This window comes from Hakea prostrata, chromosome 2 (assembly GCF_041222555.1).
Source record: "Hakea prostrata isolate BN-2017 chromosome 2, UWA_Hpros_2, whole genome shotgun sequence".
In the NCBI taxonomy this organism is placed as follows: Eukaryota; Viridiplantae; Streptophyta; class Magnoliopsida; order Proteales; family Proteaceae; genus Hakea; species Hakea prostrata.
This window is the reverse complement of record NC_142601.1, coordinates 2,375,653-2,392,523: the sequence shown is the minus strand read 5'-3', so window position 1 is coordinate 2,392,523 and position 16,871 is coordinate 2,375,653. Positions and strand designations below refer to the sequence as shown.

Here is a 16,871-nt window from a genome sequence, read left to right as displayed (position 1 = left end):
AACCTTGGCTCCTAAACACGCTAATTAAAGCCCTTCCAAGTTCCAGGTACCCATCACAGGGTTCTCTTTTCCTTTTCAAAACCCACCAAGGCCCAACATGACATGGCCACAACGTAGTCACAGATTGTGATATTTTGTCACGTTTTCCCTAATATTCCCAAGTTACCCTTAGCTTCTATTTAAACAAAATGCATCAGTGGTGACAAAATTCTGATATTTTTAGACCAAAAAAAAAAGAAAATTCTGATATTTTTTGAAAAATAAACTGATAATAAAAAATACAACACCTCCACAAGAGTCCAAGGTGAGAAAATGCTGTTAAGAGTGACTAGGACCTTTGAAATGGAATTTCTATAAACGGCAAGTGTGTTCTTTTCAGAATCTAGGTCTTTATTTGTCACGGTAGAGGTTTGTGTTGCTTGCACGCACCTTGATTATATCCTTAGAGGGAGCTTTATCGTCCGCAAGAGTCGAACCCATGACCTCTTCAATGAAAAGTATGGATCTTACCACTCTACTAACTCTATATTGATTTTTTTTTCACATTTTTTCACCATACAATAGAAGCTCACATGGGGTTTATTGGAAGTTTTTGTCTTTTTTTTTTTTTTTTTTTTTTTTGTCTAAACATTATACCTCTATTTGTATAGTAAAGAAGTGTTACAAGAGCACAAAATTAACAACCGGATGCATGCAATGCACAGTGGCAGAGCCATGTTGGGGCCAAAGAGTATAATTTGTTGAAATCCCCCGAATTTTTTGAAATTTTAAATTATACCTATATTTTTTGTTATTTCTCTCACTTTACATGTGAAATACCACTATTTGGCCCCCTCTCAAAATTTTAAAATAAATATTTAAGGTAAAGATAATGGGTACAAATGTCATTTTTAATCATTATCTAATGGTTATCATTAAATCTCTAGTTTTAAGGAATAAAATGTTAAATTTTAATTAAAAACTAACTAACGATCCACGAATTTCTCCCTATATATTCTCTTATATTTTCATTCATATTTATTCTCTCATGAATCTCCTCTTTTATTCGTATTTTTTTCTCTCTTTTTTTCTCACATGTTTCACAAAATATTGGAGTAGTTAGCAAACATTAGATATTTCTTAAATCTTCTCCACAGTTTATCGGTATTCACTCTCTCTTTCTCAAATTATTCATCTCTCTCACACACACTCACGATTTTTCTAGTATTTTTTTCATAAAGCATAATTTGTTTTCGTTGTTCTTTCTTTCTCCTATATTTTTTATTCTACAAATAACAATTTAAATCTCATTAGAATTAAGCCATTGATTTTATCATACCTAATCATAATCATTGATTTTATTTTTGAATTGGAGGGGTGGAAATGATAAAAGAATACTATTTACATGTGGAGGCAGCTTGGACCCAGGAAAATAATCCACAATCATTATCACGAAGTGTTAGAAGAAAGGCAAAGTGGAAAAGACCAACGGAAGGGTGGTTAAAATGCAATGTAGATGCTGCCGTTGGTAAAGAAGATTTCAATCAAATTGGAGGGGTTTTTCGCAGCTCAAAAGGGGTGTACTTGGGAGGTTTTGTGCATAGAATCCCTAAGACAAGTGTTCTCAAAACTGAACTCCATGCTATTTGTGTAGGCATATGCTATGTATTAGAAAAGAAATATGTTATCTGTTTATGTGGAGTCTGACTCTTCACAAGCAATCGATTGTTTGAAACCAAGTGCTCAAAATCAAGGAAGGATGACAAGGATTATTATAGTGATTCAAGAGTTGGTAGATTTGCATGGAAATATTATCATTACTCATACTAATAGAGAAGCAAATAAGGTTGCCGATTGGATGGCAAAGAGAACAACAACATTGGAGTCTCCTACGCATTTCTTTCAGGAACCCCTTCAAGGTATAGAGGAGTTCCTTCAAGTGGATCGTTTGACCAGCTCTCTTTAAATTGATTTGGGTTTTTTAACCCCGTGATGTATAAAAAAAAAAAAAAGTCCAACCTCCCATGGGGAGGTCCTGGATTCGCACCAGTGGCACCTATATTAGTAATATTCCCCCACCCTAAATATAAACTCTTCAGATTCAAAAAAAAAAAAAAAATCTCTCATAAAGTTTCGATTCCTCTACTAATAGCAATTTAAATTTTAAATTTTAAATTTTATTAGTTTTTTTTTTGGGCCCCGTTTTCCGGGCGCCGGTGGGGTGGCCCCGGGCGCTCCCGGCGCGCCCCCCCCTCGTGGTTTAAATTTTATTAGTTGGATGTTTAAATTTCTACCATTAATATTATTATATCTAATCATAATCATTGATTTTTTTAATTAATTTATGATAAATTGGGTATTTATCCCATATTTAATTAATCCACTTCAAATCAATCATTTTCTCCTATAATTTCTCCCCCAATTTCTTTTTCACATTTTTTCTTTCATGATTTTTAAAGTTTTTCTCCACCATTTTAGTCCTTACTTTATTTTAATATATTTTTTATAATTTACTTATATAATTGTGTTATCTATATTTTAATCCTCATACTAATTTATCTAAATTTTTATTGTAGATACCACATCATAATATAATAAAATATTTTAAGATGGGAGCCACAGTGGTTCGCCTCCGACAATGCAAAAAAAAGGTTTCATTGATTGATTCATGTTTTATCAATTTTTTTTCCCATATATTTATTATTTTCTATTGCTTTTTTTTTCTTTCATTTTTCAATTCTCTTTCAATGTGATCTCACCAATTCAATTGATCTATGTTCTAATACAGATTCTCGGCGTGCGTCTATCCAAACCGCTCTGATGCATACCCTATTTTCTAAGTTTTTTTAGATGATTTAAGAAAAAACTATCCTATTTGGAATTCATGGATACTGTTGTCATTTTACAACTGGAAGGGAATAATTATGATGTAGGCATGTAGCACACACACGTGAAAAGGACATACCTGACCAACCCAGTATATTTTCAATATGGATTGACAATGATGTCAAATGTTAATGGAAGAAATAATTTAGGAAAAACAAGAAATGGGACGGAAGAAGAATGGGTAGGATTTGGATTTCCTCCACCCGACGTCACGGTGCATTCAATTTTCTCTTCTCATAGTCCATCTAATACAGGTCATTCTGGTCATTCGAGGGATGTAAACGGATCGAATTCTGATCAATAATGGTAATACTATATCCGCATCCTATAATATTCAAACGGATTCAATAATATCCTTTTAGTAATCGAATAGATTTGGATACCCCTAAACGGATGTTGATGCAAATTTGAAAGCGGATTTTGGTTATCCATTTGCATCATACTCTTCATCACATACTAAGAGGTGGGAACCCCTTGTGAAGAAATGTGAAGAAAACCCTAACTCTGTCTTGGCAAATAGGAGAATCTGGATTCACCTGATCCAAACAAACTTCTACCTCAATTGAAGGAGAAGACAACCAAGATCTTGGGAGAGGATCATTGTTGCATTTTTTAGGTTAGATAAGAATGCAAGGGCAGAACGATAACCTTGGAAAACTAGGGAGTTTCCCTTTGAGAGCCAATTAAGGACTTGCTATATCAAAAATTCTGCTTGTGAGGCCCAGAATGTTCATATAAATTTTGAGTAGAAATACATCCAACCATTCCCACTCTATATATAATAGCGAGTTCCAGAAAAAAATTACATCCAACCAAATGACATGGTTAAGGTGTTGGTGCTATGGATGGCAGCAGCAGTGCTGATCTCTTCCTTCTCCGTGGAGGTCATACATGGAGATTACATTGGCTATGGAGCCCTTTTAAAGGACCGTTTCTATTGTGGAGTTCTCAACGTAAATTGTCGTCATCACGATAAGCCGGTAGACAAATACACCAGAGGCTGCAACAAGTTTGAACGATGCAGGTCTGGGAGTGACATCGAAGATAAGAATGATTCAATCTTTCCCCTAGGAAGATAAAGAACATCACCAAAGAAATGAAACGTTTACTTGGATTTTTCAATGTAGAACTCCTTCTCTTGCCGGCCAGAGGTGATCTTAGATGCTTCTTGTAAATTAGGGGCGTGTTTCCTTCTTGATTGCCTATAAGAGCTGAAGAGACCAGCTAACTGTAACCTCACCACCTTTGATGCCTCCGAGAGTTCTCTCTCACAATAAATATTATTCTTTTCTATGACCGTATTGACAAAAGGGGTGGTATAAGTTTGCATGCATGAAGTTAGCTTTCCTTTTATAAAGAGACAAGGTCTTGATCGTCTACCTCAGGGTAGAGGTATGATTCCCTCATATTTTTTCACCACATATTAGGGATAGTTCAACTTTTTTTTTTTTTTTGGGTAAACAGTACTTCATTCAAAAAAACTAAAGAAAGTATAGACACAACTGTATGAGTACACAAGGTTCGAAACAAACCAATGAGCAAAAAATGACCAAACTGTCGTACATACAATAGACAAGGTCATCTAGGGTAAGGGTTGGGTCAAGCCCAAAATGGGTCACGCCCAAAGAACCCTTAGAACAAAAACACCAAAAAAACACCAACACCCTCATAGGGAGACATACAACACGCCTCAAAGGCGGACACAAAACTCATACAGTTGTTGCAATGGTAGCATCAAAAGTGCGGAGAAGGTTCGGACCTGCCATCCAGCTCTACCTTAGAGGCATACCTGTCAAGCTTGCCGCAGAAGAACTTGTATCCAGTGCTGGAGTTGGTCTGCGGTGTGCACCAAAGAACACTGCAACCAGAGAATTGATTTGTTATTTGATAAAGAAAAAAAAAAGAAAAAAAGAAAAAAACGTTCTGCAACCAAGCAGATCTAAGGGGAAACCCTAGATCTGGTTATTAAAGCGAAGATGGGAGAGAGGGAAATGGAGACGGGAAAGAGGGAGAAGACAGAAAAGAGGATCAGAGGAGAAGAAAGAGAAGATCAGAGGAGGATCAGAGGAAGAGGAGAAGAAGCGGTGGGAGGGAGGTAGAGAAGATCCGAACCGTCAAAGAGAAGATCAGATGAGGATCAGAGAGAAGAAAAGAAGAAGCGGTGGGAGCCGCAGCGGTGGGAGGAAGGAAGAGGAGGCGGGAGGTGGAAGCAGGGAGAGAAGGCGGGAGCGGGGAGAGAAGGCGGAAGCGCGGAAAGAAAGCGGGAGGTGGGAGCAGGAGAGGAGACAAGAGAAGGAGCAAGGGAGGCGGAGAGACTGCAGAGGCAAATCTCTCCACCTCAAACGACGGTGAAAGTGGCTTCGTTCAACGGGAGGGAGAGAGAGAGAGAGAGAGAGAGAGAGAGAGAGAGAGAGAGAGAGAGAGAGAGAGAGAGAGAGAGAGAGAGAGAGAGAGAGAGAGAGATATCTCAACTCTAAGTACTAACAAAATGAATCAGATGTGGGATTTTCAATGGACTCTACATAGGCACACAATCTTAATGTATAGTGGAGAGGTGTGAAGGAAGGACAAAACTTTACCCTGCTAATGATGGTTGTATGGTGGATGAATGCTCTTGAAGTAGGAATAGTCGGTCTAGCTCTGTACATAAGTGACTAGCTTCATTCCCCATGAAATCCTTGAAACAAAAGATCTTGAATTCCTTCATAATGAAATCAAATTGATTATTGTTCTAGAATGCCTTTCTAGATTCAATTAATTCTCTATACTTTTCACTTCCGATTTACTTTTCACTTATGATGTATAATACAAATCCGTTTTGACTAGCGGATGGCATGATCAAAAGCTTCTATTCTTTTCGGAGTCTAGATCTTTTATCTTAACGGGTAGAGGTCATTATTCTTGTCACACTTCTTCACCACATACTAGGAGGAGGATCCATCGAAGGAACCCTCTTTGATTTTCATCAAAAATTAGAGATAAGTCCCCTCCTAATGTATGATGAGATGAAAAAATGTGAGAGGAACACAAATCTCTACCAACCAGAGTAGCAGATCCCAACGCTTGTTTTATTATCCATCCTCTTTTCAATGGGGTTTTTCGGCCAATTCAATGGTTTTGAGTTCAGAGTTTTCTGACATAGTTTAAGAACAAAACCTAACCTATTTGGAATTCATGGGATACTCTTGGCTTGTCATTTTGCAACTTAAAGGTAGTGAATTATTATCATTACACTTGAGCATTTAAATCTAAATCAAACAGGACAAGAGAACTGCTCTCTGCTCTCACCAATGACATTGATGGGGGGTTTATATTCAATCTAGTCCCAACTCCCCAGATGAAGATGTAGCAGACACTTAAAAGGGGGACTTGAGAAACCCAGTATATTTTCTTGATGGATATATTATGATGGGAAAAAAATTCTTATCTAATGATGGAAAATGTTAAAATAGATCAACATGCAGATTAGGAGGGGATATTTAAATTAAGAAGTTTTTTCAATGGAGGAGGGGGCCAAATGCTGGTATTTCAGGGTTCTTCATGAAAACTTCAAACAATCAAAAGGGGATGGAAGGAATTTCAAAACATCAGGGGTGCCACAACCCCCTGGCCCTGGGAAAACTCCGCCCCTACAACATTCACGATGCACCCTAAGGTGCCAACACACATTGATAACAGAAATCATTTTTCTTATGAGAAAAATGGATCCATACAAACTTTTACCTCAATGGAACGAGCAGACGGCCATGATTTTGGGAGGATCTTTTGTTACTTTGTTTGGTTAAGAGTAGAAAAGCAATGGTAGAACGCTAACCTTGGTGTAATCAAATGAACCATACAAAGGCATTGTACTATGGATGGCAGCAGCGTCGCTGGTGCTTCTTCCTTCTCCATGGATGCCAGAAATGGGGAAGACGTTGGCTACAAAACCCTTGTGAAGGAGAAGTCCTAAAATCCATGCAACAGAGGTTGCAACAAGTTTGAATGGTGCAGGCCTGAAGAAGATAAGCAAAAGGATTAAATGATTCCACACCCTCCCTAGGAAGATAAAGAACGCTTACTTGGATTTTTCAATATAGAATTCCTTCTCTAGCCGGCCTGAGACGACCTCAGACAGTTCTTGCAAATTTGGGACGTGTTTCTTTCTTGACTGCCTATAAGAACTGAAGAGAGTCAACTGAAAAGTGAAAACCTCAGCACTACAATTGAAGGATATTTTGTTCTCAACCCAAACATCTTTTCCTTCTTACTCTTCTTAATAAAGTGCATGCTGAGTTGAAAGTCTGGGCATTTCATGCACTCACAAAACAAGCCAATTCATCATTTCTTAAAGACGATTCTAAGCACCATTTCCGTAATACCAATTCTTGTCCTTTCATGCCCTATTGCCCATCACATGTTTTGTTTCACTGATCACTTTTTTGTGCATAGCTAGCCACATTTTGACTACAAGATGTTTTCGGAGAAAGCTTTGAAAGCATTGAAAACCACAACCATCAGAAAGGCTTTGTATAGCAGAACATTAGATGCAAGAACAGAGACAAAATTCCCAAACAAATAATGCCTGGATTCAAACATTAGACATTCACTTATAACAGAAATACTTCACATATTCTAATCAGAACATTCTATTCAGGAAACTCACTCATCTTAATCTACACTTTAAACAAGAAAGAAAAGGGATTCATTCGTGTCATACAGTGTTTGGATCAGCATCTTGGTATTGACATATGGATTGTTTCATGTTGTCCAACTGCTCAATAATGTGTTCCAGCTTCTTGCAACAGATCTCGTTAGATATTTTTGAGCTGTAATCACACTTTTCAAATGGGCGGTACTCACAAGCACTTCTGATTTCCTCCCGTAAAGTCATTTGGATATCCTGATTCCACATCCGAGTAAGGCTTCTCAGACACAGTCAGAGTTTAATTTACAAAATTCATCCAATTTTCAAAAAAAAAAAAAAAAAAAAAAAGTATTCAACTGACAAACTTGAAACTAACTGCACCAGACAAACTTCCTCCATTCCACTCAAACTCAGCATGATCTAATGTCTATTTTCAAGTCTTTTATGTCCTTCCTCGCTACCTTGATCCACACCCTTCACTGTTTTAAAGCTGTCCAATTGGCACCATGTGGTCCAAAGTAGTCCTCATTGTTTCTGGGACATGAGTTTCTTTCCGGCACAAGAGTTTCTTTAGTAACTTCCTTTTCTTGTGATCCTATTGGTGCTATGCAAATACAGGTATTTGTTTAACGAGGGAAGATTACCATCACCCATACTACACTTCTGGCCTTGGTTGAAATACACCGAGCACCAAAACCATCTATATCCTAAACGTATCCTCTTTCTTTCAGGATAGTATTTTAAGAAAATATAATTTTTTTCCCCTTTGGTCAAGCTAATGATACCTTCCTACATAATCACCATCTAAAAATTTCATAAATTATGGAATCATCTTCCTTGTATTCTCTTTTACCCAACCAAAAAAGAAGAAAAAAAGTCTTTCTTCAATTCTCTTGCTAAGACCCCTTGATCATCACTCTTGAATACATCTCACCGTGTAAACTCTATATCCCTTTCCTATTCTAGAATTTTGCAGGGACCTTTCTCACTTTCTAAGGGCAATTACCTAGTGCTGGCCTGTCCCATGTGGGGTCTTGGGAGGGATGAGTCTCAATATGGCCCTAACCTTTGGCTTTCTTCATGCAAAGTGGCCACTAGTTAAGACTCGAAAATGAGCATTTGCACTGGCAACCCAAACCTTTAACCATTACAAGCAACCCACATCTTTTTCACCGTTTGTGGCACCCTGATACAATCCTCAGATTTAGCATTGAATCCTGAGCTTTTCTTAGCATTGTCCATTGGACCCCAGCCTTTTGACAAGCCTAGAAATAGGACTGTTTAACTATATGGTATTTGGATTTTCACCTATTTCACGCCCCAATGTTCATTAGATGGTTTTCTTACTCCCTTGGATCCTGTCTAAGGGCCATACAGTATTCTTACTAGTACCAAGTATTTGCTCCAATCTCATTTTATATCCTTAAGTTTATCTCAACAAGTGCTGCTTTTTTTCATTTCTTTTTCCTTTCTGAATTGGTATTCCACCTTCTAATACAAATGCACATTTTATGTCCTTCAACAGCCTCCAATTTCCTTACACTCCTTGCTCAACAACCCATAAGGCGCATCAGTACTCAGCAGAAGCATTGAAATTTTTTACTTCGACTTATCTATCATTCAATTGAAAAGGGAGTCTTATCTAGCTCTAACATGGTTTCTTTCAAAAGTTAAAATAATCTAGCATGTTATTGCAGATTCTTGGATTCCATCTTCTTTTAATGTTGTTATCTGGAAACCCAAATCCTTCAGTTCCTTATCATCATCAACTCTTCTACATTTCCATAAAAGCTCAAAGAAAGTGCCACACACACACACACACAGAATAGGGTATTCTCCCTCATTCAGAATTCCTGTCGATATATTCATCCAGCGCATCCAAAATTGTCTCCTAAAAATTGTGATTCTTCAAGAATAGTTGCAGGCTGATGGGTCCCTGTATTGAGACCACTTGAATGCAACTTTGACAAGGAATATTCCAATAGTATCCACAAGAGAGGAAAGCTGGCTGCTGCACTTCCAGAAAAATATATTTACTTCTGAATTTTTATGCAGTCCTAGTTTCTATTTTCTAGTTATATTTCTATAAATTGTCAAGTCTCAAATTTCTAGTAATTGAGTTCTACTTCCTCTGTTTTTTTTTTTTTTTTTTTTTTGGGGGGGGGGGGGGGAAGTAGGTAAATTTGTTTGTAGTAATGATGGTAAAAAATATGGATTAAGGCAATCTCCTAGATCCCCCAACCACAAAAAAAGGGCATTCCCTCCTCAGCAATACCTGAAGGGAGAAGAATACGTAAAACAAAACCTTTCTGAATAAGATCCAAAGAAAAATCCATAGGATTCCACATCATCTGCATTCTCCACCTGCATGATTGTCATGTAATCCAATGCTGGTTTTGCTTTCTCCACATACGTATAAACTCCTTCCTAGTGAGCTAGCTGCCTCAAGTAGAAGTTTCCATTTCATTATTTGGGACTTTCAAGGCCGCTGGATTTTTCCATTAATGTCTAAAGCCAGTTTAAAATCTAATCAAATAGAAAATTCCATGATGTTTCTAATACGATGTTGCAGTCTTCCAAATATAGCCTGCATTTCCATCTCTGGAACTGATATAACTCCTCACCTCTGCCTTCATATGCTATGATTGGATGACCATTTGTATATCTGATCAGCCCTCCTCTAGTTGCCGCTGGGAGGGCAAACAAGTCAGGGTTTGCTTTAATCCAGCAGCAAGACAGCAAGCCTTTAGTACCTTGGTGGCATGGTTTTTAAAGCGTCCGCCTAGGTGGTAAAGTGGTTTTTCAACAGCCTTATTTGTCATCACTTTGTTAACATGCAATTTTTCAGCCGCTTTTTCACCTAACTGCTACTGCGTTGCTGCCTTATGCGCATCATTGCCGCCTAGACACCAAAGTGGTTGCTTTTTTGACATTTTGTATATAATATATTTTTTCAATCAAATTATATTCTACAACGCCATATACGAACTTAATAGTTAGTCATTTGAGAATCGGGAATCAGTGAATCATTAGATGGACAAAGCACTTATTTGGCATCACAGAATCATAGCCGTAAGTAAAAATGTAAAATTACTACTTTCATTTTTCATACTTATAATTTGATATAGGTCATAGCCATATGTTATGATGCTCGATGAGATGAACTTATGTTTGTGTTCTTTTTTGGATAATCTTTCATATATATAATTCTTGAATGCTTTTTTTTTTTATGAATCTGATTCTTGATGTTTGTATAGCTTACAATAGATATTTATCAGTCTAAAAGTAGTTGTATTAAAAAAAATTGACCCAACCGCATTGGTCGCCTTATTACCACCTAATCACCTAGGCAGAGCCCCAACAGCTTTGGTCGCCTTGACAACCATGCTTGTTGCTTCAGACTGTATAAATATCACAATTTGTTGCCACTAAGAGATTCTTGGCATTTCGTTATGCTGAAATGGCAAAGGAATTCACTTGTTGATCACATTTTCAGTAATGGTAGCAACAACCTGATCCTAGCTTCTAGTTTTGTTTCTAAAAATTCAGAAATTCTTTTAGTTCAAAGACATTGGATGGTTGTGCAAGCTAGGGCTGCAACTGGGCCGGACTTTCGCAATCCCAAGCCAAGCCCATTCCCGACCTAATTGGCCCTAATTGGACTTGGTCGGGATGGGTTGGCCCTGACCTTGATTGGCCCTGTCCCTGATTAGCCTTGTCCCTAACCCTGATTGACCCTATCTTGGCCCTAGCCCTGATTGGCCTTGTCCCTAGCCTTAATTGGTCCTATCGTTGGACCTAAAATATCAAATGTAAATTCAAAAAAAAAAAGGAGTATCACAACAAGTAAACTTAAAATAAAATTCATAAAAATATAAGATGATTCAAGCTCCTACAAAAGATAAAATAGTCAATAAGTTGCCAATGCAGGGTTGGTTGAGTGGTAAAGATCTATACTTCTCAGTGGAGAGGTCTTGGGTTCGACCCTTGCGGACGGCATTTCATTTACAGTATTAAAAAAGCACCCGTACCCAAAAAAAAAAAAAAAAAAAAAGTCAATAAGTTGATAGTGTTGCTTTAAACATAAATAAATTCATACTCCATAATTCTATATTGAGCTCTAAAAGCCTCTCATTGCTTTGGTGATGGAAATTGAAAACCTCTCCCATTGATATCCTTATTCAACAAAAAAAAAAAATCCATATTCAAAACCTTATTAACAAGTAAATCAACGATAATTTAGTATTGATATCTTTTTCGTAGTTAAAGAAAATGATATTTTAGTTACAAACATAACTATTTGTCCTTAATAAGTTTTTTCTGAAATATCACATTGGAGGCAAAAGAAAGATGTCAATATTCCTGATGAGAAGTTGGGGTGTAGATTTGTTAGATATTAATTCTCTATATACTAGCTTTTATTATTTATAATATATTATCTCGCCTTAGTCCAAAAAAAAAATCAATGTTTTTTGGAACTAAAAATGACTTAGTTCGAAAAATAAAAATTATCTTAAAAATAATATAAAAAGTGAACTCATAGTCTAATATGATCAAAATGACTGAAGATCAAAGTCGAGACTTATAGTTATATCAGTGTTAATATAAGATTAGCGTAAAAATCTAGTACATGATTAGGGTCAAATTAACATCAAGACTAGAGCCAAAATTAGGGTCAGGATCGGGCTAAAATCAGATGGATGCTTACTACATTGGTAATGAGGATATAATTTATTTTTATTAATTTTCTACCAAACATGATCATGTTTTTAAAATTTGACACGTGTCAAGTATTCACCTATGTGGATTATAATTAATTCCTCCCCATATAGGTGGCGGGTCCAGAACTCAAATCAGGGCCAAATTCATGGGCCTAGATTAAGGCCAATATCAAGGCCAAAATCAGGGCCAGGATCAGGGACAAAATCAGGGCCAAAATTAGGGACCGGCCGGAATGGGCTAGGCGAGCTAGAGAGTGATCCCAAGCCCGCCCTTGGCCCTAAGGCCAGAATATTTTGGCCCTAACCCGCCCTTAGGGCCAAAATCTTTAACCCAAGCCTATTTGGGCTCAGGGCAGGCTTAGGGCGGGTCAGGCCCGCCAGGGCCAAACTTGCACCCCTAGTGCAGGCAGCCAACTTCCCTAATTTCCAATCTTATGGGGAAGCTACATCTAGAACCTGGGTAGGCTTTCTCCTGACTCCTACTAATTTAGCATCCCCAATCCAAGGAGCTAAAATCACTCGCATGAAAGATGTAGTTGAATTGATTGCTCTTTGTGCAACATTTTACTGTCCTACTGTGAGGATGAAGGGCTAAGAGAGATGCATTCCTTAGCCCCTTTATCTTCTTCTCCTATCTACTTCTCCTCCTCTACCTAATACCTCCTTGTGCTGCTGATGCTTGTGCCTGCAAAAAGTGCTGGAGATCATCCTGAATGACCCACCATTTGAGATAAGAGCTGCTGTTTCTGTATCAACACAAAGCCCGTCTGTGCCTGAGGTTCCAGTTCTTCCTAGGTCATGTTGCAGATTTCAGACTTGAATAATTTCCCAACCAACCAGTGGAATCAATTGAGATTTGAAGCCTGAATCAGTTTACCAAGAACTCTACTCGACCCTAACTTTGAATCTATACTCTCTGGTCTGTAAGATCTCAACTTCTTGGGAACTACCTTCAGATTTCCATTGTTGGCCATCAGAATTGAATAAGTTTTTTAGCAGAGGCCCCACCCATTCCCAACTCCACTTGGTCCAAGTTTGAGCATATTACTGGATGATTTGCTTCCTAAATGATCTCTACTTTCTAATTTTGTGACCAACTGCCATTTGTGTCTGGCCATTCTAATCAGTCCTCATCCCAAGGCTTCCACTTGACCTTAGTTGCAGCCCCTGTACTTACTGGTATTTTAGTGCAAGCTTGAACCCTATTCTGACCTTCGGGGCAACTTTCTATTCTGCTGTTAGGGTCTACTGTTGGTTGACTGAATCAGTCATTGTGGGTGTTGTGATGTTTGTCAGCTTGCTATTTTAGCCTTATATTACTACATAAATCAAGGTCTTTAACTCGACGGCCAACTCACTCCCTTAAAAAAGCAAGTTGGACCATGATCTCGGCTGATAGATCTGGAAGGAGAACACCACGAGAGATGATCAGGATTCCCCCCAGTCTAGGGCTCCCCGAGCTATGCTGGGTGAACTCAGGCTACTCAGCTATTAAAAATCGGAGCTAATGTGAAACCCTGTTTGATGGTCCATCTCAAGGGACATATAGTAGCAGTTGGGGCTGAAACTGACAGCAAGTTATTTTATGCCTTCTGAGCACAGTGGTGCCCTTAGATTTATGACAGAACAAGTCTCAATGAGAGTTCCACTTTAGGGACCCAAGTTGGAACCACTTTGCTGAAGTAAAAGACTGAAATGCTCTACTGCACACATAATATACTCATAAAAATTAATTAACTCATACACTAATGTTCCAACAATTTTGTTTACCACAATTAACATTTCAAATTTCAACATTCAAATTTTAATCCAAAGGTACAACTGCACTGGTGTGTTCTACAAAGAATATGATGGAAAAATCAAACAAATCCTGCAAATCTAGCTCCACAAAGCAACAGAGGCAAAACTGCAAAAGTTTCGGTGAGATTGAGTCAAGCTATCTTGACTTGATAGAGTTGGGTCTCCTCTATAAGCTGGGTTTGGCTGAAATATTTCTTGAACTGAGATCTTGGCTTGAGATATCAACTCAGATGTCGACCAAGTCCAAGTAATTTTGCAATTCAACAAGGATCTCATCCGAGTCAAGGTAATTTTGCAATCCAACACGGAGATCATCTTGCAATCCTGAAAAGTGAAAAATCTCACGAGATCTCGCAAGTTCTTGATCTATGCACTATGCCTTCAAATAACTTTTACAGATTCTATCCCAATTTGACCCAAAGCAAACATTTGAAAGAAATTTCAGATAAACAAATGAAATGCAGAGCAAATAAAGTCAAGAAAGTGATTAACATTAGGAAGAAGAATCTTTTAAATGAGACAATTTCTCAAACTAACTCCCAGCCCAAGGGGCTCAAATTCAAATTCCCAGATAAAAGAGAGGCTTAGATTGATAAAAGAGAGACTGAAAGACAGATACCTTGATCAACTGCATGAACTCACGACAATGAGTGTTAAGCATTTCCATCCTTGGACCAGTTGAGTTAGACAGTTCATCCATTACAGCTCCAGCAATCTCCAACACCCGAACAACTCTCTGTATGACATTATAGATGGGAGATATCACTTCTCTCCTCCAAAATTTTTTTTGCAAAATACGAACAGCAGTGCAAAACAAATCATGTAGGCAAAGATCTTTCAATATTTTTAAGCTTTATCATTGACCTTCTCCACAATATGAAGCTTCTGGAGAGAGGTATTTTGGCTTTGAGACTCCATGGCATTGGTTGAGTTCTTCCAATTGCTGAGCAGAGAGTTCATTTCAGTTACTCAACAAATAACTGTGTACAAGATCAAGTTATTCGTAGTGTTAGAGCAGCTTTAAACAGAGCACCAAATAAACTAGTGTAACTCATGTGCTGCATTCCATTCTCAATTATTGAAATACTCTATAGTAACTTTGTTTACTCTCATAGTTTTGTAAAACAGACTTGCCATCAACCATGGCATAAACTGACTCATTTTTCTCAGGTTAAAGCAGCACTTGAAAGTTACAACTAAACCATGCCCAATAAACTAACAACAAATGAGAACAGAACCATATTGAGGGTTATGAGGAATGGAGTAAATCCACAAACACAAAAGAAATAATCAGCCAGATAATCAACCATACAAAAAAACATTCCTTAAAAAAATAGGGGTTCCTAATACAATTTCAGTTGATTTACTTAAGAGCAGTAAAACTATTTCTTGAACTCTTTAGGTTTTATCATTTCCATGAAAAGCATGAAAAATGTCTGGTGTCTCTTGCATTTTCCAAAAATAAAACAACAGTTGGCAGCACGACTGTAACTTTTCTCCGCTGGATAATATAAAGATGTTACATATGAGCATCATAAAGATGTTACATATGAGCATCCATGGTTATACATGCCAGCATTCAGTTCTACCTTCTAAGAGTGTGAAAGTATATTAAAAAACACAAAATGGTGGCTGAACAAAAATTGAATTAGATATTAATGCAAGGATACTCATCCATAAGGTGGCTGCACAAAATAGGACTCTCAAATTTGCTGCCCAGCAGTGCAGACTATTTCCCAGCATTAGTTACTACTATCAGGGAAAGTATTCCCTGACAGAACTTTGTTGTGTTTGTATATACTACTTTTTCAGATGGCCTTGTGCACAAAATTAGATAAGACTTAGAAGGTTTTGGCATCAACCCAACTTTGAAGCTGAAAAAATTTATGCCCTAGAATTTGACTACTAGCTAACCTAAACCATTTTGTATTTATACAACTATCACAATTCCCATGTCATCACTTTAGATGAATCCACGTTAATGAATCACATGACTTTTGGTAGGTAAAAGAAAAACTAAATTCAAAACCAATTTTCTTTTTTTTGCTTTCTGGAAGGAATTTGCATGCTCACAGTATTATGAATTGGGCTTTGAAAATCCCACTATCAACTGACAAATTTCATAAACAGAAGATACATTAAATCCCTTAAACATAAGACAGTCAAACCCAAGTTCTCAGACCGGGGGAAAGAAAAGGAAAACACTCGGAAAAGGCAAATGTTATAACTGAATTCAACAATTCAGGCAACGAGAGTCGAGAAGGAGAAAACAGAGAAGCCTTGAACGGCTTCAATTGTTTGAAGAGTAAGGTGTTTCGCAGTGATGGAGAAGATGGAGACGAGTAGTTTTAAACCCTAGAATAAGATCTCAGATGAGAAACGTAGGAAGAGAGAAGTAGAGATTTCGTCCTAGTAACAAAGAGAGAGAGAAAGGGAAGGAGAGAGACAGACATACCTGAAGTAATCTGGTTCGTGGGCGCTGCTAGATCTCTCTCAAGACTTGTGAAAACATATGTACGTACTTACTTTTCATTTTACATTAGAAGGTTTAATATTTTGTAAATAGAAAAAGACTACGTACAAATGCACGTGGTCTAAGTGGTGTTGGGGTTTTTTACTTTTGGTTTTTTTTTTTTTGGGAGAGAGCTTTGGTTGGGGAATATTACTAATATAGGTACTGCCGTTTAATATTTTGGTCTAGAAGTATTTTCTTTGTTAAAAAAATCGTCTATTGTGCACAACAATACACCATCACAGTAGGACATGTGGATTATACCATATAAAAGGTTCAGATTAAATTACACATTTTAAGTGAAAGAAGCCTAATTTTGCAACTCGTTTAACCAATACCCACCCAT

General features: G+C 37.5%; 1 protein-coding gene across 5 annotated transcripts; it reads right to left on the bottom strand.

Annotated features, from left to right (window-relative positions):
* Window positions 1-4,486: 4,486 nt before the first annotated feature.
* Window positions 4,487-16,535, bottom strand: LOC149023244 (mediator of RNA polymerase II transcription subunit 11). Of its 5 annotated transcripts, XR_016171510.1 has the most exons (8): window positions 16,469-16,535; window positions 14,878-14,993; window positions 14,633-14,749; window positions 7,565-7,747; window positions 6,927-7,015; window positions 6,680-6,813; window positions 5,445-5,566; window positions 4,487-4,723 (listed from the first exon to the last, which is right to left on the bottom strand). XR_016171510.1 is itself a non-coding variant. In XM_089143796.1 (7 exons), exons 2-6 carry the CDS (start codon window positions 14,971-14,973, stop codon window positions 6,717-6,719), a joined length of 582 nt encoding a protein of 193 aa, XP_088999922.1. In that variant the 5' UTR covers window positions 14,974-14,993; window positions 16,469-16,535; the 3' UTR covers window positions 4,487-4,723; window positions 6,680-6,716. The 5 variants fall into 5 exon arrangements, 4 of the variants coding, with proteins under 4 accessions (XP_088999922.1, XP_088999924.1, XP_088999923.1 ...); XM_089143796.1 differs by lacking the exon at window positions 5,445-5,566; XM_089143798.1 differs by lacking the exons at window positions 4,487-4,723; window positions 5,445-5,566 and having other exon boundaries at window positions 6,728-6,813; window positions 6,927-7,019.
* Between the last annotated feature and the right edge of the window lie 336 nt (window positions 16,536-16,871).

What these genes read in the sequence shown, in the direction of transcription:
- LOC149023244 (XM_089143796.1), bottom strand. Translation starts at nt 14,973, where the DNA reads ATGAACTCTCTGCTCAGCAATTGGAAGAACTCAACCAATGCCATGGAG. An exon ending in AGCTTCATATTGTGGAGAAG is followed by an intron (nt 14,750 to 14,877) that starts GTCAATGATAAA and finishes AATGTCATACAG; the next exon opens with AGAGTTGTTCGGGTGTTGGA. An exon ending in TTCTATATTGAAAAATCCAA is followed by an intron (nt 6,814 to 6,926) that starts GTAAGCGTTCTT and finishes CATGGATTTTAG; the next exon opens with GACTTCTCCTTCACAAGGGT.